This window comes from Grammomys surdaster, unplaced genomic scaffold (assembly GCF_004785775.1).
Source record: "Grammomys surdaster isolate TR1022 unplaced genomic scaffold, NIH_TR_1.0 188, whole genome shotgun sequence".
Taxonomy (NCBI): domain Eukaryota; kingdom Metazoa; phylum Chordata; class Mammalia; order Rodentia; family Muridae; genus Grammomys; species Grammomys surdaster.
The window spans coordinates 6,230,394-6,249,907 of NW_021604633.1; the positions used below are offsets into that span (position 1 = coordinate 6,230,394).

The 19,514-nt window shown below is 38.5% G+C and overlaps 1 protein-coding gene across 1 annotated transcript; it reads right to left on the minus strand.

The window, feature by feature from the left end:
• Positions 1-967: 967 nt before the first annotated feature.
• Positions 968-19,231, minus strand: Dld (dihydrolipoamide dehydrogenase). The gene is made up of 14 exons (XM_028768792.1): positions 19,117-19,231; positions 17,382-17,460; positions 12,780-12,859; positions 11,487-11,555; positions 10,875-10,944; positions 9,530-9,630; positions 9,023-9,166; positions 8,199-8,300; positions 5,020-5,210; positions 4,130-4,300; positions 3,362-3,551; positions 2,920-3,057; positions 1,797-1,886; positions 968-1,701 (listed from the first exon to the last, which is right to left on the minus strand). The coding sequence occupies exons 1-14, from the start codon at positions 19,153-19,155 to the stop codon at positions 1,636-1,638; spliced, it is 1,530 nt and encodes a 509-aa protein (XP_028624625.1). The 5' UTR covers positions 19,156-19,231; the 3' UTR covers positions 968-1,635.
• Positions 19,232-19,514: the final 283 nt, after the last annotated feature.

Genomic DNA, 19,514 nt, shown 5'->3' on the forward strand with positions numbered 1-19,514 from the left:
AGCATACTTGAGATTTAAATCAACCATCACCCAACCTAAAATTGACATTTCAGATTTTAAAAATACAGTCTTTACTTCCACTAATGACACATTAGCACATATAGCACCAACCCTCCTGTTAATTGCACATTGTGAACAACAACAAAACAAAAAACCCATAAAGGTACTGCAAAGTAAACACCAACTTAGACTTTAGGAATAAGACAAACTAAAGAAAAAATTTCAGTTGTAAACTGTTAAAAAGTCTGGAGTTGACCCAATTTAACTGCCTGATTTAAAAAAAAAAATGTATAGAGCGGTAACTAAAGACTAGAAACAAGTAAAATCTTTGAACTGCAATCAGTTGTGCAACAATATTAAAGCATCTGGATGGTCACTGTTCTTTCATCTCTTTACGGATAATTAAATGATTAGCCTGTACTTTACACAACAATATTGTTAGAATCAATATTATTCCCACTTGGCTTAAAACTATATCCTTTAAATTGTAGTAAATTGAATACCTGCTTTGTATATTTTAAAGTAACTATCAATTTAGGAGGTGCTCAATAAATCTGAAATGAAAATTTCAGATGTAACAAAGTGCTAGTATTTAGGTCACTGCCTTTGTTGAGACAATCAGTCATTTTAACATTTAGACATTCAATAACGTCGATAACATCTAATTCTGTAGCACTCTTTTTAAAAATGACCATTCACTAAGATTAAAAAGATAAAAAAATAAAATAGATATTTACTAAGCCAAGGAAATTGACATAGGAAAATACAGGACATTACAGATTCTCTTACACTCCTTCTAAAGCACAGGTTAAACATTTAGTAGTTATGTATAAAACAAATGAAAGGGCAATGACCATACAAATACCTTAATACTGTTATACCACTGAAAACTTCAGTGCTACAGATGTAACAATTAAAAATAAAAGGTAATCAGAGGTAGTTAAGAATTAGAGCCATGCACTCAGGATAACCAGTAAATAAATACTTAAGACATGTTTATTTTGGTATCTTCATTCCCTGGTATAATCATAAGTCTCCATTTAATAGTTCTGTGGACAGAATCTTCATTTAGGCAACTGAACGCCCTTTAGACTTACAGACCTATAACCTTAATGTTTAAACACGTAATTCTACCTCTAAACGGCCAGGAATTTGGAAGTTAAATAAAATGAGAGACAATCACTTTATTTACATAAGTTGTACATATTTGAATCTTGTTCTAGTCACTGACTCGTTTCCAATATGAAAACCAAATTTAAAGTAACTTTGCCAGTTTTCTTCAAGTTGTTCACATGTATTCTCCAGCTCCTTCCTTGTCAACAGATTCACCTCCACTAAATTAGAGGTAAAATCTATTAGTGCTAATTCAGTGAAGTCGAATCTCGTAGACAGTATGAAAACAGGTCAAAAACTTTTCAGGATGCTACTATATGTAGCTTTCTGTTTGCATTAATGCACTGGAACAAAATACTTGAAATATAGGTACAAGGTTATTCCATTCTGTTCAAACCTACTAAATACCTTCCAGAAGTTCCATAATTTCATTCTACAAATTCTTGGAACTGGGAGATTATCGTGTTCAAAAACGTAATGTTGACAAAAGCTTCCAGATTTTAAGAAAAAACAATCTTCTAATTAAAAGTTGATTGGTTTGCCAAAAGCTGCAGCCAGGTTTGCTTCTCTAAAAGCCTCTGATAAGGTCTGCAAGGGAAGCAATAGACAATTAAACATGAATAGTTAGTTATGGATCAAAAGACAACATAGGTAGCCATTAAGCCTGTACTGGTAACAATTACCGGATGTGCATGGCAGACTCTAGCTATGTCTTCACAGGAAGCGCCATATTCCAATGCCAGGGCAGCTTCATTCACCATTTCTCCAGCACCCTTGAAAATGAAAAATTATGCTTTTAACTCCATGCTATGATTTAAAAGAAAAAACAAAATCATGCTTTTAGGCTTTCACAGTTTAAATTTGTCTTAGACCTCCGTCTTTTATCACAATAGTTGAAGAAAACTCAGAAAAGTTTTCCAGTCAAGAAAAACTTAAATGCAACAGACGAGAAGCTGGAGCTTTGCAGCCACTTTGCTATTTTTATGTGTTTTATGCTTGCCTGAAAAATAGCACCTCTCCCACAATACTGCAAAAGTAACTATGAACAGTGAGTTTTAAGTCATAAGAAGTGTCACAGGAAGCACTTACAGACTATTAACTTTACTGTTCTACCACACAGCAGGAAAAGACTTCTGATTCAGCTAGGTCTAAGTCTTCCCTCAGGTGGTGACAAAAGTCTGGAAGCAGAGTGGTCTACACCAAGAGCACAATGTGCACATGTACAGGTCTCAAACTACAAACCAAGCCTGGCCTGCTGGGAAAAGGAGAGTTGGGCAGGAGAGATGGCACTGGCTGCTCTTGCAGAGGACCCAGGTTCGGTTCCCAGCACCCACATGGTAGCTCACAACTCTAGTTCCAGTGGATCTGAAGCTTTTTCCTAGCCTCTGCGGGCACTTTATGCATGTAGTGCACAGACATGAATGTAGGTAAACACCCATACATATACAAAACAACAACAAAAAGAAAACAACTAATCAGCGAAGAAGAACAGAAAGATGAGATCAGAAAGAAGGGCAGGGAAGGCAGAGCAAAGTGGGACCAGATTCAGCAAGGCTTCATCCTAACAAACAGTCTGAGGTTGTCAAACATCACTCGTGGCACTAGTGGTACACTAGGCAGTGTGCAAGTAGATGAAATGGTAGGCAAGACTGCAAGTGCTGTCGTGGGACCTTGCTAGGAGCAATGCACAAATTCTTACTCAAACTCATTAGCAACAGCAGAATAGAAACAAGAAGAGTACCAAATTCAATCTATTAAATGATTCCCAAAATCTTACTGAGGTTTCTCTGACTCTGCAATACTTACTGGTCCTAGAATATGTGCTCCCAGGACTCTATCTGTGGTTTTATGTCCAAGAATCTTCACCATGCCATCTGTGTCAGCATTTGTTTTAGCTCTGCTGTTTGCAGCAAATGGGAATTTTCCAACTTTGTACTCAATACCCTGAGGTGAACAAAAATGAGAACATATATTAAGCATTCTGTAAGTCTGTTCGTATTAGTGAAATCATCTCCCAAATGTTAAGAAAGAAAATCCCATGAAAGTAATTGTTCAGGGCACACAGAATAAAATTTAGTGTAGGAAGAAATGTAAGCAAGTATAAATGCCATTTGTTTGTATTCCAAAGCCAAATATATATAAGCTATAATGTTCTACAGAATTACTAAAGGCAAAGACACGTTTTCTAGTCACTGGTGCCATCAGCTTAAACCCCAGGATGAAGTAAACCGCCCACCCTTAGGGTTACCTCCTCTTTCAACTGTTCTTCTGATTTGCCAACCCAAGCAACCTCGGGATGTGTGTAAATAACTGATGGCACACAATTATAATCAATGTGCACAGCACCACCTGCCATTCCTTCAACACAGATGATGCCTTCATCTTCCGCTTTGTGAGCCAACATTGGACCAGCAACCACATCTCCAATAGCATAGATACTACCAGGAAAAAGAAACACAGTAACCTTCTAACATCAAAGGAAATTTAGTTATCCACAGAAGCATAGGTCTAACTAGTAAGTCACCAAAAAGTACTATCAATCAGACGCAGCTCTTTAGAAACCAGAGCTAAATATCTACTTAATCTTTGAGCCATGAAAAATTCAATTACTTATATTTAATTTAATTTAAACAGCCTTATTTTCAAAACAGCATCTAAATTTGTAACTATTAAAAGTGTTCAACACTTGAGAGCCTGAGAAAGATACGAGGATCACTCGAGTCTAGTTCAAGACTAGCCTGGTCCATAGAGCAAAATTTCATCTCTAAATAAGATAGACAGTTGAATAGCAAATAAAACAATTTTCAATTACGATATTAGTAATCAGGAAGGATTAAAACAGTCTTCATTACTATCACTTTTACAACCTTGATCAAATTATTAGGGTAGAAATGCTAGATATTCTTTCACAACACATCTGCCTCCCCATGTGTCATTTTTATCTTTATAGAGAGCCAACAATAATCGGTGCATATAACATTTTAAAAAAGAAAACGTAGGTAATTATTCGACTTACTTTGGAATTTTAGTTTGAAATCTGGTATTGATTGGAATTCTACCTTTGGGATCTAGTTCAATTCCAAGCTCTTCTAGTCCCAAATTCTGAGTAAAGGGCCGTCGACCAATGCAAACCAAGAGTACATCACAAGTGATAACTTCAGCTTTACCACCAGAAGCAGCTTCAACACTAAATAACACAAAACGTTAACTGTTAGACACATGCCTACATCAACAGCTGAAAGGAGCCATGACATTTCTAGTATCTTTACTTCAGTATACACAAGTCATACAATTAAATACAAAAATTCTTAAAAGTTTATTCTTAAAATCTCAAAACCAGGCAGTGTAACACAGTGGTAAGGACATAGTCTCATGGCTGAGGATGTAGCTTAGTGGTAGAAAACTTGCTTAGCATGCATGATCTCTTTAGGGTTTGATCCCCAAAACCTCAAAAACAAAAACAAACAAACAAACAAACAAACAAATAAAAGATCTCAGAAAGATTCATGTTCAAGCCTCTTACCAACTGTCTGACAGTGAAGTTACTTTGTTAAATTAGGTATTTAAGGAGTGTCAGATACATGTTATCAAATTAAATAAACTCTCATCAAACTCCATGTTCTGTCTAAAAATGCTAAGGGAACTTTTCTAAACACAAGGGGCTTTAAATTTTATGAATATACACAATGAAAAATATCACAATATCTGATTAGGGTTTTTTTTTTTAGCATCAGGTAATCCATAAATTTTAACTGGCTAATTTGATAGGTAATACTGTGTAATACAAAGCATTAAGATGACTCTAAATTATAAAAAGTCTAGACTACAGTTGCTAATCTGAAAACTAGTACTTCTTGAGATTAGCAAGGATGGCGTGCCCCCCAAAAAAAAATGTATCATACTTACGACACATCGATTTTTCCATCTGACTTCTTGGTGGCACCAGTAACTTTTGTATTCAGTTTAAACTTAAATCCTTGCCTTTGAAGTATACGTTGAAAATTTTTAGATATCTCCATGTCGATTCCAATTCCACCCACATGACCCAGAAATTCAACTGCTGTCACATCAGCACCAAGTCTTTGCCAAACTGAACCCTAAAATTAATTTTTAAGAAAAAAAATATCACCTAAGATTCCATAGCAACATTTACCTATTATCTCAAACATTGCAAATGTTTAGGGGAAGTTCCAGGGTTTAAAAGAAAACTCATTTAAGATTATCTATTATTCATCTATTCTACAATTACTTAATATAAGCCAGGTCCACTGTAACCATTAGGCTTATGTTACTAAACAATAAAATTTGGTGTCCCTGGGAACTTTAGAATATGGAAGAGGAAGTCAACAATACATAAACTTCATGCTGGAAGATAATAAAGTGCTATAAGAAAGGAGACAATAGATCCAGGGCCATCTTGGTCCTTCCATCTAAGTAACATTTACATGGAAGAGTGAAGAAAACCAACTACAGCAGTGACTGAGAGAAGAGTGTCTAAGGCAGAGGAGAAGTACAAGGGTCCTAAGATTAGAGAAGGATGATGTTGGTCTTGTACTAGCTTCAGAGCCAAGCTGCTTCAGCTGTAAACCCAGGACCGGCCCTGAACCTGATTAATGAATCTCTCAGCCTTCATCACAGCAGCCTCTGTGCAGTAGATGGTGACTAACACAGAAACACACAAATGGTCACTGAGGCCATGGAGTACCCAACTCTAAAATCTACAGCACATCCTGTCCCCCAGGGCTCAGAAATCATGCAGAAATTGGGACAGGAAGATTTTAAGAACCATCAAACATCTATAGCAAAACAGTATTTGCTGAGCATAGCAGGGCCACTGCACACAAGGAACACACAGTGGCTGTAACTGCATGTATAAAACCTGTGCAAGACTAAGACCACCAACATCTTCGAATGGACAGGGAGGGGCTGATAAAATCCCACCCCTAGATGAGAAGGTGCTGGCACTGATAGTGCTACAGAGGTGAGTTTTCTTTAGGAATGGAGTACCAAGAAAGCTATCCATGCTCCAGCAGATGGCCCTACACCCATACACATGCACACAGCTCTAAATGGACCCAGTGAGTTTAAAAGAGAGAATACATGAAGTTGAAGGGAAAGGATGGGAGGGACAGGGGAATCTGGAGTGGAGAATGGAGGGTGGGTGTGTGTTATGAAAATATAAGCATGTAAGAAATTCCCAATCAAAAAAAAAAAAATCTGAACAAGCAATTTAAAAAGAAAGACAAACCAGAAGGCAGATGTAAATCCAGCACAAGATGGAAAAAGCAAAGATGGTAATTGGGGGGGAAAAAGGCTCACAAGAAAGCTTACTGACATAAATATAAGCATGTGTCTGCAAGGAAATGCACCTGAGCATATGTGACACCCAAGTATAAACAGAGGCATGTTCAACTATAAACCACAAGGAAAATCAACAGGAACTCAGGTGGCGGAGGCAGGAAGACTGCAGCAAGTTCAAGGCCAGACTAATCTACATAGTGAGTTCTAGGCCAGTTAGGGCTGTATGAGACCTCTCAAAAAAAGGGAGTGGGAGGATAGCAGGTAGAAAGCAGACTGCGTTTAAAGAAAGAAAAGAAACAACACCACAAACCACGTCATTGTAAAGGCAGAAAAACATACCATGAAGCACGAAGGAGAGGTGAAGACATACTCTTAGGAAAAATGGCATTTTCCCAGTAGCAGGAAGAACAACAAAAGGAGAACTATGAGACAAAGGTGCTTTCAAACCTGGAGCATGAGCATGAGGTGAGGAACTCCTGTTCAGCCCACGCTTTCTCCTGCTTGTTACTCTGGAAGTTCCGTGAAGGAAGGAGAGACAACGTGCCAGTAAGGTAGAACACGAGTTGGGAATTAAGTGGCCATGCCAGAGACCAGTACTCAGCTAGGGAAATAATCGACCTTCAGCCAGGCTGAGGTTGATGGCAAGGGCTGTAACTTCAACAAGAACCCATATAAGCATCAATCCTAAGGGCCTACTTTCCTCCGGTGCAGATATCACCTTGCGGACAGCATAGGAAGACTATTTTTCAGTATGTCAAGGGTTATCAGATTAAAAGAGAGACCTGCTTCAATGCTCAGAAATGATGAGAAAACAAAGAAGCAGGCTGTAAAATAGAGAGCATACTAAAGACTAATGATTTATCTAAATAAGTTATGTTGAAGAAAGGGTGCATTTGTTATTACTGGAAGTTTTAAGTAAAACTCAATGACTGACCTGAAATGTTATACTTAAAAATATTTATATATCAAATAGAAGTAGATTTTTTTGTTTTGCTTTAAAATTCATTTTTATTTTCTTTTTTGGTTTGCTTTATGACTCATTTTTACTTTATATAAATGGGTGTTTGCCTGAGTGGATGTCTGGGTACCATGTATATGCCCAGTGTCCTCACAGGCCAGAAAAAGGCACAGATGCCATAGAACTGGAGCCATAAAAAGTTGAAACTCACTATATGGGTGCTGGGAACTGAACCCAGTTCCTCTGTAAGAGCAGCAAGTACTCTTAAGCACTGAGCTATATCTCCCTTTTGCCTACTACCTGCAACCTTTCCAATCTTGTCCTTTTGATTCCATTGATAAAACAGGATGTGCTGCTAACCATTGAGCTATCTCTCTAGCCTCCAAGAAGAGGTTTTAAGTCACTTTCAATCCCACAGCAGCAATAAAAGTGTACTGGCTGGTTTTGTGTCAACTTGACACGAGCTGGAGTTATCACAGAGAAAGGAGCTTCAGCTTACAGCTGTAAAGCATTTTCTCAATTAATGATTTTTGGGGGAGGCCCCCTTGTGGGTGGTACCATCCCTGAGCTGGTAGTCTTGGGTTCTATAAAAAAGCAAGCTGAGCAAGCTAGGGGAAGCAACCAGTAAGTAACATCCCTCCATGGCCTCTGCATCAGCTCCTGCTTCCTGACCTGCTTGAGTTCCAGACCTGACTTCCTTTGGTGATGAACAGCAATGTGGAAGTGTAAGCTGAATAAACCCTTTCCTCCCCAACTTGCTTCTTGGTTTTGATGTTTGTGCAGCAACAGAAACCCTGACTAAGACAAAAAGGAAGATCCTACTTACCAACTCTACACCGATTACTCCTGCACCAATTACAACCAGCTTCTCTGGAACAGTTTTTAAGGATAAAGCTCCTGTAGATGACACTATAGTATCTTCATCAATCTACAAAGAGACCGAAAACAACAATCAGAATTACTTGTGAAAACCTAGTATGTTATTATCTTGATCTCATCCAATAAAATTCTACATCATTTATTTGCTTTGGTGTTATCTATAGATATATCACAATTTCTTTAGCTCTCATTCAAAATGCTACTCTGAAATTTTATCATTTGGCATTCCAAATTAAAATGGTTAATTTTAACTGTGTTTTGGTGTGTTTTATTGTTATTATGTAAGTGTGTGAATGTGTTTACATGTGTGGAGGCCCAAACCTCCACACATGAATGGTTAGCTACCATTCAGGGGCTCTGCTAGGATTACAAGTCCATTCCACCATGACCAGCTGTTTACATAGGTGGACAACCGGCACTTTATCAACTGGGCTATCTCACTCAGCTCTTTTTCTGAGACAGTCTATGGAGTCCTGGCTGCTAAACCTGTTAACCACTGACCTTCTAACAATCTTCCTTTCCTGCCTCTGCCTCCCAAATGCTGGGATTACAGACACTCACCACCACGCCTGCTAACCTTTATGTTGAACTCAAATATATTACAATGTGTTCTATATCTTATCATAATCACTGTAAACTAATGAGAAGTAACTCTGCAATGCTAAATGGCTGCCAAATTAGTGTTTCAGTCAACATTTATAAACAGGATAAATTTATAAAAACCTGTTTTGTAAGGAAGGTTATAAGAGATGAATTAGAAAGCATAAATACCGTGATTCCAGGAAAAGGAGTAACTTCTGAGCCCGTAGCTATAAGGATGTTTTTAGTATCAATAACCTGAGTGCTGCCATCGGCTTTTGTAGCTGTAACCTGATTCTTGCCAGTTATCTTTCCAAATCCATTGACGTGAACAACCTTTATAAAGCAATATTTATAAAATCACAATGTTTAAATGTTTTTCTGATAGGAGTAACAGGAACAATACTCTAGGTAGTACAGAACATAAAATGCTTCCTTAAAAATATACAATGCATATAGCAGCAAAGACACTATCTTGGGCACATCTGTCTCTAGTGTTATTTTGGGTTTTCTTTTGGTTTTTATTCTTTGTAGGTTTCTGGATGATAATAAATACATTACCTTTTAAATGTTTTAGTACTATTTTAAATTAAATCAATATCCACAGCAGGCCAAGATCAGAAAACATGGCTATTAGCATTCATCAATTATTTCATGTATATGTAAAATAAAACAGAAATCTGAGCACTGAACACCAACCTTATTTTGTTTGAATAAGTGGGCAATCCCCCCTGTCAACGCCTTTACTGCAGAACGCTTCTGCTCCATCATCTTCTCTAAATTCAAGCGAACTTCTGGGACTGTAATTTGTTAAATAAACCTTTTCATTACTTAAACTCTGAAAGCAATATGCGATAGTTCCCAATATCTGAAAATATTTATCTCAATGTTGATAAAACTATGTTAAAGATAGCATTAACTTCTAAAACTTAATGACTGTCATAGCCACACTCAGCAAAGCCACGTCATCAGGTCACAGTAACAATCTATCAAGCACTGTTAAATGTGTATCTGTGCCAAAAATGCAGTCCAAAACAGAAATATCTTATTTCACTGTGGCACATTCTACAAGTACTTTATGACGGTTATTAGTCTGGAAGATAGATAAAGTAAAAATGGCAAAGTAGAACATCATCTGAAATTATAAATAAAGACAAAGGTTAAAACTTCATGAAACAAAAACAATTAAGTATATATTTGAACATTCCACAATACAAAAAAAAGCTTAATGAGTTTAGCTTAATCAACTAGGTTTTAAATTCATTTAACTCAGAACACTAAAACAACGATATAACTCAACTCAACAGAACTGCAGAGATAAAGATACAGCAATCAGTCCAGGAAGCCAAAACACAGACACTTTAGACATTTCTGACTGACAAAGGCCACCAAGCTAACAGGAAAGACTTGCCTATATTGCATATCTCCTGATACTCCTATGCCTTCTAATATCAGGGCACGCTTAGAGAGTGTGACATAGTTGCTGTAATATATGCAAATCATCTAGACACTGGATGGACTGCCTACACAGCCTCTTTCAGAAACCTACTACTGTAAAAATTATGCCACAAAGTGCATTAAGTCTGTTACGTAAGTATCTGTCAACTACAACTGCAGAAAAAGGATAAAAACAGCTCCCCAAAAACATGGTGACTAAAGACAATACAGACTTCATGTTGTGAACGGTCTTCTCTCTGAGCCTCTCCCTATTCCTGCTACCTCTCTGCTTTTCCCACAACTCAGGTAGCTGCTATCTATCCTCCTTTCAATCTTACCTGCCAATAGCAAAGCAATCAGGAATCTAGCAAGTTGTGAGGAAAATAAAAAATTGACTCTTTTTTGATATCCAAAACACAGAACTTAGGCACAAACTTGCAAAGGCATAGAAGCTGTCATGGTAGTCTGAACTAAACAGTCTTATGTAAATCTCTCCAAATTTAAAGATTTTTATCTCACATCCTTCAGTAAACATCTGTTCACACACATCAGTATTTAGCAAGAAGAATCAAGCACGTATGGAACTAACTATAAAAAGTATACTTACTTTCAATTCCCCTAGATGCAAAATCTTTTCCATGGGCCATATGGTAATAATGAGAATTATTTAATAAAGCCTAAAAGAAGTAAGGCAAATTTACCAAATACTCATAAACAGGCTCTGTAACAAGAAAGCACTTACAAAATGACACTTCTATTTAAAATAGTACATACTATCATACAAAATCATCTTTTCTTCTCACACAATTAACCTAAGATAAATAATACTCACATAAAACATAGACAAACAAGAATAAAAAACAAACAAAGCTATTTTCTTTAAAAGTAAAACAGTAAGGACACAGTACAAGGTGGCAGGTTAAAAGGGATCTGTTTTCACAGGCAGGAACTTTAAGAACACAAAATTTTACTAATCATCTTTTCAGTGGCAATGGAAAGCAAAGGAGAAAACAAAAACAAAACCAGAACACTAAAGTCTGGAAGAGGAAGAACTTTCCAGAATATATGACATTCAAGAGGGTGTCAGCACTACATAGAAAAAAATCTTAAAACATTCCTTATAAGGAACTGTATTAGATTACCAAGTTGGCATCAATACATCTCTGCAGTCAGCAGCTAATAAAAAGCAATCTCTGCAGTGTGTGAAACACAAGCTCACCTTCGAAGGAATACAACCAACATTCAAGCATGTTCCACCTAGTGTCTCATTCTTCTCAATGCAGACTGTCTACAATCAAAGAGAACATTATTTTTTATTTTATTATTATTATTATTATTATTATTATTATTATTTTTGGTTTGGTTTTTCAAGACAGGGTTTCTTTGTGTAGTCCTGGCTGTCCTGGAACTCACTCTGTAGACCAGGCTGGCCTCGAACTCAGAACTCCGCCTGCCTCTGTCTCCCAAGTGCTGGGATTAAAGGCGTGCGCCGCCACCACCCGGCGAGAACATTATTTAATAACATGTAGCATGTATGCTTTATTTCACTGCGATTCCAAATATATATATCTTAATTGCTCTGTAAAGCAAGCTACTCAACCTGTTTTTTTTCAGACTCAAAGCACCCTTTGAGGGCCAATCCTGCAGATCCAAAGCTGCAGGATCTCCATGACACAAGGCAACCATAGGCTATCTTAGGAGTCCCAGTGAGGAGCCAGTATAGACAGTGTAACAGAAGCCAGAGGCCTGGAACCAGACCAAAGACTCACTGCAATGAACATCTGCAAGCAGAGATGTGTGGACAGAACACACTATGACACACTACAACTTCCACAAAATGTTTTACTTTTTTTATTCTTTTTTCCATTTCTTTGGGGGTGGGGGAGTTTGCAAGGCCAGAGGAGGGATGAAGAGATGAGTAGGACTGGGGTACATGATGTAAAATTCATGTAGAATCAATAAAAGAACCCTTTGAATTCTATCATCTGAATAATAAAAACTAAGCTAACTCTAGAGTGAATTATTCTAAAAAGATTTTTGTACATTACCATATATGTGTTTTACTGTTAACACTGTTATCTCAAATATACTTACAAACCAAAATGAAGTATTTCAGAAGAAAAATAGCTGCCTTTTCTATACTATGAGACTACTACAATCAATAAAGCCCATCAATCTCAGGATTACAAATAATCAATAGTTAAAAAAAATTTCTTGAGCTTGAGAGATGGCTCAGTTGATTAAGAGAAGTAGTCACTCTTCCAAGGGATCCAGGTTCAATTCCCAGCATCCACATAGCAGTTCACAACTGTCTGTAACTCCAGTCCCAAAAGATCTGATGCCATCTTCTAGCCTCATGTGGGCACCACAGGCATACAGTGCACAAACATACATGAATGCATTTAACACCCAAATAAAAGAAGTATTTTAAAAAATATTTTTAAAATTATTTCCCATGTTTTTACCTGGCCCATAATAAAACAAAGCCACCTCTACTTTGAGTCTATCTTACCTTAAAGCCTAACTGGGCAGCTTTGATGGCAGCAACATATCCTCCAGGACCAGAGCCTATCACTGTCACGTCAGCATCAACTGTAATAAGAACAGATTGATACTAAATGGTAAATTACTAGTATTTACCAAAACACTCCAAATAATCACCATGTTCATCACTGCACTATTTTGTTTGAAGATATCTGATGTACTCTGATACTACTAAAAATGGTACAAAATTTGAAATCTCACTTTATCTTCAGTTGTAAGATATGTAAATACAACTAAGTCCCAGACTATGTACCCTATATCCAGCTGCTACTTATTGATTATTGTACGCCAGCTGACATAACTGTCCTGTAACATGAGGAAGGCAAGGATGATATAAACTTAACATTTCCAAGAAGACACAAGAGGTTCAGAAATAAATGACTAGCCTAAATCATCTAGTCGTTAAATGGCAGAGACAAACTAAGCTTTTTGAATCTACTTCTGGTATTCTTCCTTTAATTTAATACAATCCTATTCTTTAGTTTCAGCCTTCATATATTAAAATCATAAAAAGCAAAGCTTTAAACCACTAACAAGGTGACCTTGGATAAATAATTTGACCTGCTTCACTTTAACCCCCCATCTGCAAAATAAACAGACACACACACACAGAGACACACACAGAGACACACACACAGACACACACGGCCTTCCTTTATAGTCATAATACAGAATACTGAAGGCTGAGAATGCTTTAAACTGTCACTAGCCTAAATCACTAAGCTATTTTGTAAACTTCTCATTCTTTTCCCAAACTGCTCATCACCTGAAATCTTAAAACTGAAACAATTCACTTTCTGACCATAATCTTAACAACTTTTAGTCTTTAAGACTAAAATAAGGACTTAAACAAATCTATTTAATAATAACCATACAACTCAAACTCTTTACTAAAAAATATTTATTTATTTATTTATTTATTTATTTATTTATTTAATGTATATGAGTGTTGTAGCTGCCTTCAATCACACCAGAAGAGAGCATCGGATCCCATTACAGATGGCTGTGAGCCACCATTTGGTTGCTGGGAATTGAACTCAGGACCTCTGGAGGAGCAGTCAGTGCTCTTAACTGCTGAGCCATCTCTCCAGCCCCCACAACTCAAATTCTTAAGAAAAAAAAAATCAAAACCAGTTATTTGAGCATCAGTACAACACTTGGATAATAGTGATGATGTCTATAGTCCAAAGCTGTTAATGACCAAAGAAAATACATGTCAAGAACCTAAGAAGGTGCTGGGTACATACTAAGCACTCAGTAAATGTTGCTTTCTTTCTTTCTTAGATCTGCCTCCCACATTCTGTTAGGCCGGACTTTAGAGAAGGAGCATCCAGCCTCAGTCCCATTCTGGCAACAGCCTACACTGCTACCCCTTGTGCCAGATCTGACAAGGCAGCTTGGATCTCATTTTCTCAGTCTTCACTAATCCCCCTGTCTGTTACTCCAACAACTCCACTTTACTAGGTATGGCACCTACATCTTTTCAGTATTTTTTCAATCTCATCTCCCACCGCATCTGCACACCCATTAATACCAAGCTTCAGTAGTCACTTACATGCATGGAATTAACTAGCCTACATATGTACATTGTTTCATTATCTAGAACTACATACTGACAGCATGCATTTCACAGTCCAAATACTAAGCTCTTGGAACACATATACATGATAATTACTCTGCGTCTTATAATCTGATTAGAGAAAAATAAAAAATTACCACAAAGTCTGACCTGTAACCACAACGATACTTAAAATAAACTTGACCCTATGGTGGCTCTGCTTAAAACACCTTACTGACTCCAAACTTCTTATCTGAGAAATCAACTCTCAACCTTCGATGTGTCAGCACTATGACACAGTTTAAATAGACTGGTTTCTTTCCACATTACAATAGTCACCCATTTCCCTCCTTCTTCAGACAATGTCTGGGTTTCTATTCTTGTTGATGTGACAAAACATAGCAACTTAAAAAGGGTTTATTTGGGATCACAGTTCAAGGTACTTTAAGTCCATCATGACAGGGGACACCGGGAACTTGAAGAAGCTGGGGACATCACATCCATAAACAGCAAGCAGACTCAGCTCACTTTCTCTATTTTATATAGTCTAGGATTCCCTGCCAAGGTAAGTAATCCCCTCCACAATTAAAATGAATTTTCCCAATCAACTAATGTAATCAAGGTATCTTCACAGGCTAACCTAACCTCATGGGTAAGTCCCCAGACTTTTCTCCTAGGTGACTCCAGATGCAGGCAAGTTAACAATTAACAGCAGTGATTACATATGTAAACATAAAATCCTCAGGAAGGAATTATGTAACCATTCCCTATCCACAGACAGTATTCATAAACCCCTATCCTTAGCCATGGACTGTTTACCATGGTTACGAGCATCTGTTAGATGTCTGTCTTCCTCAGGAAGACTGTGAAATCCACACAAGCTTAGTTTTGTCTGTTTAGAACACTGCTATATCCAAGCAGCTAGCCAAATAACTTCATACAAAACAGAAATTAAATACTTATTGAAATAATGAATAAAACAGTTGAATGAAAATATGATGTAACTGCAACAAATTTGTGTCTGCTGTGAATTACAAGGTCCTTATCAACAGGAACAGGAGCTCACATGGCCCGATGGATTTGCTTTATAAGAATATCCAAACATCTCCTAGATCTAGTAACAGACATCCTATCTCAAGCTTTGAATTCTCAAGTTGGGCAACAAATACACTTCTACAAAAGCTGAATAAAAACAGTGAGTCAAGTGCCAAAAGGATTCTCCTACTTCTCTCAGAGCTTCTCTATTCATAACACAGGCAAGCTAAGTATGGCCAAAAAAGGACAGACATGAGAATTTAAGACTGTCTGGAACAAAGCTAACCCCTGCATGTGTCAGACAACAGTACCGCCATTTTAGCTGGTACTGTTTTGTATGGTGACCATGCTGGATATTCTGTGATACAGTAACTAAAACAGACAGGGCTGCAGCATTCTTTTATTCAGTAAGCATGCAGTGAGGACAACTGTGCCATCTTAGGTACTAAAGAAAAATCAGTCTTTGCCCCATTAAAGCTTCTATTTTTGAGAGGAAACGTTATTACTAATTCAGCTTCATGTAAGTACATAAAATTATTGCTATTTCATCTATCCTAAAATTATACTAATTTTATATTTACAATTTGATAATGTCAAGAGACCCCCAAACCCCTTGATTAAAGATTATTGTCTCTTAGTTTGTTTTTCTGTTGCTGTGATCAACACCATGACTAAAACTTAGGGAAAGGTTTCATCTTCACAGGAAGCCAAGACAGGAACTCGAAGCCAGGATCTAAAGCAGAAGGCCTGAAGAATGCTAGCTGCTGGCTCGCTCAGCTTGCTCTCTTATACAGCCAAGGCCGACCTGCTACAGTGGATCGGACCCTTCCACATCAATCATCTATTAGGAAGAATTTCTCAAATCAAAAGTCCCTCTTCCCAGACGACTCTAGTTTACGTCACGTAGACAAGGACTGACCAGCACGGACTCACTCATTACAGTCTAAGTGCCTGTGCAGAGACTGAGAACAGAAGGCTCTGAATATACCACAACATTCTTTCACATAGCACCCAAGGCTGTCCTCTGACCTCCTCACCTGCACTGCAGCATACACACAGGTACTCATACACCTACACACATCATAGATCAAAATTACAGAGAAAAATACTTTTAAATATAAATTTTAATGGGTCCAGTAAATGGATCACCTCATTTTTTTTGTAAGTTAAATACCTTATCAAAAACCCATGTATCCCGTTCCATGTCCTTATAAAAACAAAACCAAACATGTATCTTTTATAGACAATTCAAAACTTCAAGAAAGCATTAAGAAGGAAATTATACCCCTCACAGCTCCCTCTTCTGTATATAATGGTAGTCTTAGAGAATTTCATTCAGGATTTCAAAACTCATTATCGTCAGAGCTTTGAAACAACCAGCACACTCTGACCCAGTAGACAAAATTAATTTTTAAAAGCTGTAATACATAAAGTGGTTCAACTCAAACCCCACCTGTGGCTCTCCATCACCAGTGGAGTGAAATCCATTCTGTCTGCCTAGAAAGCCTTCCGTGATCTGATCCCTCTACCTCTCTGATCTTATTCCTTGGGCCTTTGCACAGCTACCTAGTCTTCTTACTTTTCCTGGAGGTTCCCAAATTAAGATCCATCTGAGACCTTTCTCACTGAAGCAACTTTTCATATCCTCACTCCCTCTGAAAAGAAACCATTTCCTCAAAAGGCTTTCCTGACATCCTCCCCCAGACTCCCAGTACCCTGCTTTAATTTTTAGTTTCTTCTCCAAACGTATGTTACTTATACTGCTCGCCTTTTAATGCCTTTTAATACCAGCCTCCGTCTTAAGAATGAGCTTGGCCTTGTTTACCTCTTGTCTGGGTGTTCAGTCAACAGGAAACAAAGCACAGAGAGTAACTCTAACTCAAGAAACAGTTACTTTAACGTTCACTTTCCTTTACATAAAAATGTGAAAGAACTGTCAGCTAATCTGACTGAAAACCGATGTTGTCAGGCACTTACTTGGTTGATCTGCATAAGTTCTTAAAGGAACTGAAGAAACTCCTTGGAGGCCATGAGATAGCCTATTGAAATGGCCTTTCTAGAATAGAAAAAAAAAAGACAACAGAAATTTTCCTATTAAGTAAAATGTAATTTTAAAAACAGGCTGGTGAAATAGCTCATTGGTTAAAGGCTCCTGCTACCAAGATTGACTTACCAAGTTCAATCCCCAGGAACCATATGGTGGAGAACTGACTCCCAGAAGCTGTCTTCTGGCATCCTTACATGTACTCTATCTTGCAGACTCATGCCTACATGCACGCTCACGCCTGCATGCATGTGCACAAGTAACGCATGTAATTTAAACGGTCGATGTCAACTGGGGCAAATGTTTCAAGCACTAATACTTAATGAACTTTCGGTGACACAAAGGGGTATCCTATCAATTTCAATTTCACTCTTTTGGACGTAATATTAAACTTTCACAATCTTACCTTGCCAGATCTTACATTGCCAGATCTAATGTTTATGAACATTCAACAAGCGATCTCATGTTAAATCTAATAAAACTATACTCAATGGCTTACAGGTTTATTAAAACTTCAGAAAGCATGTTAACTTTAATACTAAGGATCAGTTTAGCACTCTAATTAAAATCCCGAAACTTTGAATTCAGGTATTTGAGTACTTCAAAGACGTTCATTTCATTTGACATTACGCTTCCTAAAGAATCTATTTTAACAGCCTGTAATCATCTGCAACATCTATAAAGGTGTTCTTAAGCCACCAACTATGGTCGGAAAACTAGACTAGGGAAATGTACCAACAATGGAGAGTCCCCACAGTCTGGAAGCTGCACAAATTGCATCATAATCTTGCACTCTCTAAACATTATGCTTACCATTTCCTAAGACCAAGGCCACATAAAGAAATCAGACGTACAGCTCCTATCTCGGGGAGCAAGCAATGGAGGGCAGCAACAATATACTCTGATGTAGCAACATTTTTTACTTGAAGGTAACTTCTGCACCTGAGATCAAGTCATGACAATCAAAGAGAAGCAAAGAACTGTCTGTACTGAGAGTTCTTCCGACCTCACTTTCTCCCTAAAACAATGACATTTTGCGTGTTACATCAACTTTTAAGGTCACAGAAGACTCAGATGTGAAGAGTCTCATCTCTGTATTGTCCCTAAAATTCTCATGCTACCCTGCCACTAGGCCTTATACATTCAATTTGGTAGTATTTAATTGGTAGGTGAACGGAAAGTTGTTTGGACGATAGACCGCTGTAATTAAAAACACAAGCCCCAGGGCCTGGCCTGACTACTGATGGCAGAGTGCACTAGTTTAGAGACGTGAATGAAAACAGAACCTTGGAGGAACTCGCAGGACTGTGTGTTGGGGCTGACCACGTCTGGGCCAGTCGGGCCTCAAGGTTACTTCCCACCGGGTCATTACGATGAGGCAAAAAGCTATGACAGGGCAGGCAAGGGTGATTTACTTGTCTCCGTACCCGGGTGAAGGCCCAGGCCCCTCGACCCGAGTCCGGAAGTGTCGTGTGGGGCTGCGGGCAGTCATTCCGCGGTAGGGCCCTCCCTAGCCCGGGCTCGTGCTCCCCGTTGCCTCGGGAGGCCGGACTGAACCGGCACAGAGGCGGGGCCGCAGCGGTTCCCGGCGGCGGGCCGCGTCCAGGCCCACAAGCGGGCGTCCCTGTGCCTGTGGTCCAGCATCACCCCCACGCAGACGGCCCTCACCTTGGCCAAGGAGCAGTACACACGACTCCAGCTCTGCATCTTCCCTCGTTCCCGTCCCTACAGCCAGGGCTTTCACCTCCGCTGAACGCCTGGTAGACTTATCCAAGGTCTCCCCACCCTGCGCGTGCGCAACAGCATCGCGTCATCGCCGAGGAGCAGCGCGATTGGCCCGAGAGGCAGAGGCTTTCTGGTCGCTACGTCGTGCGCTGTCGTGAAGGGCGCCGCGCTTTGTGGCAGCTGGGGAATTGGGAACTGCTGCCGAAGTGTCTGGAGTAGTGTTGCAGATTATTATTGAAAGTTGGACCAGATAAATTAAAATGTTGCTTGTTCAGCAAAGCCTACAGAAAGTAAAGTTTAAATAAGAAAGAAAGAAGAGTCTGTAATCCCAGCACTTGGGA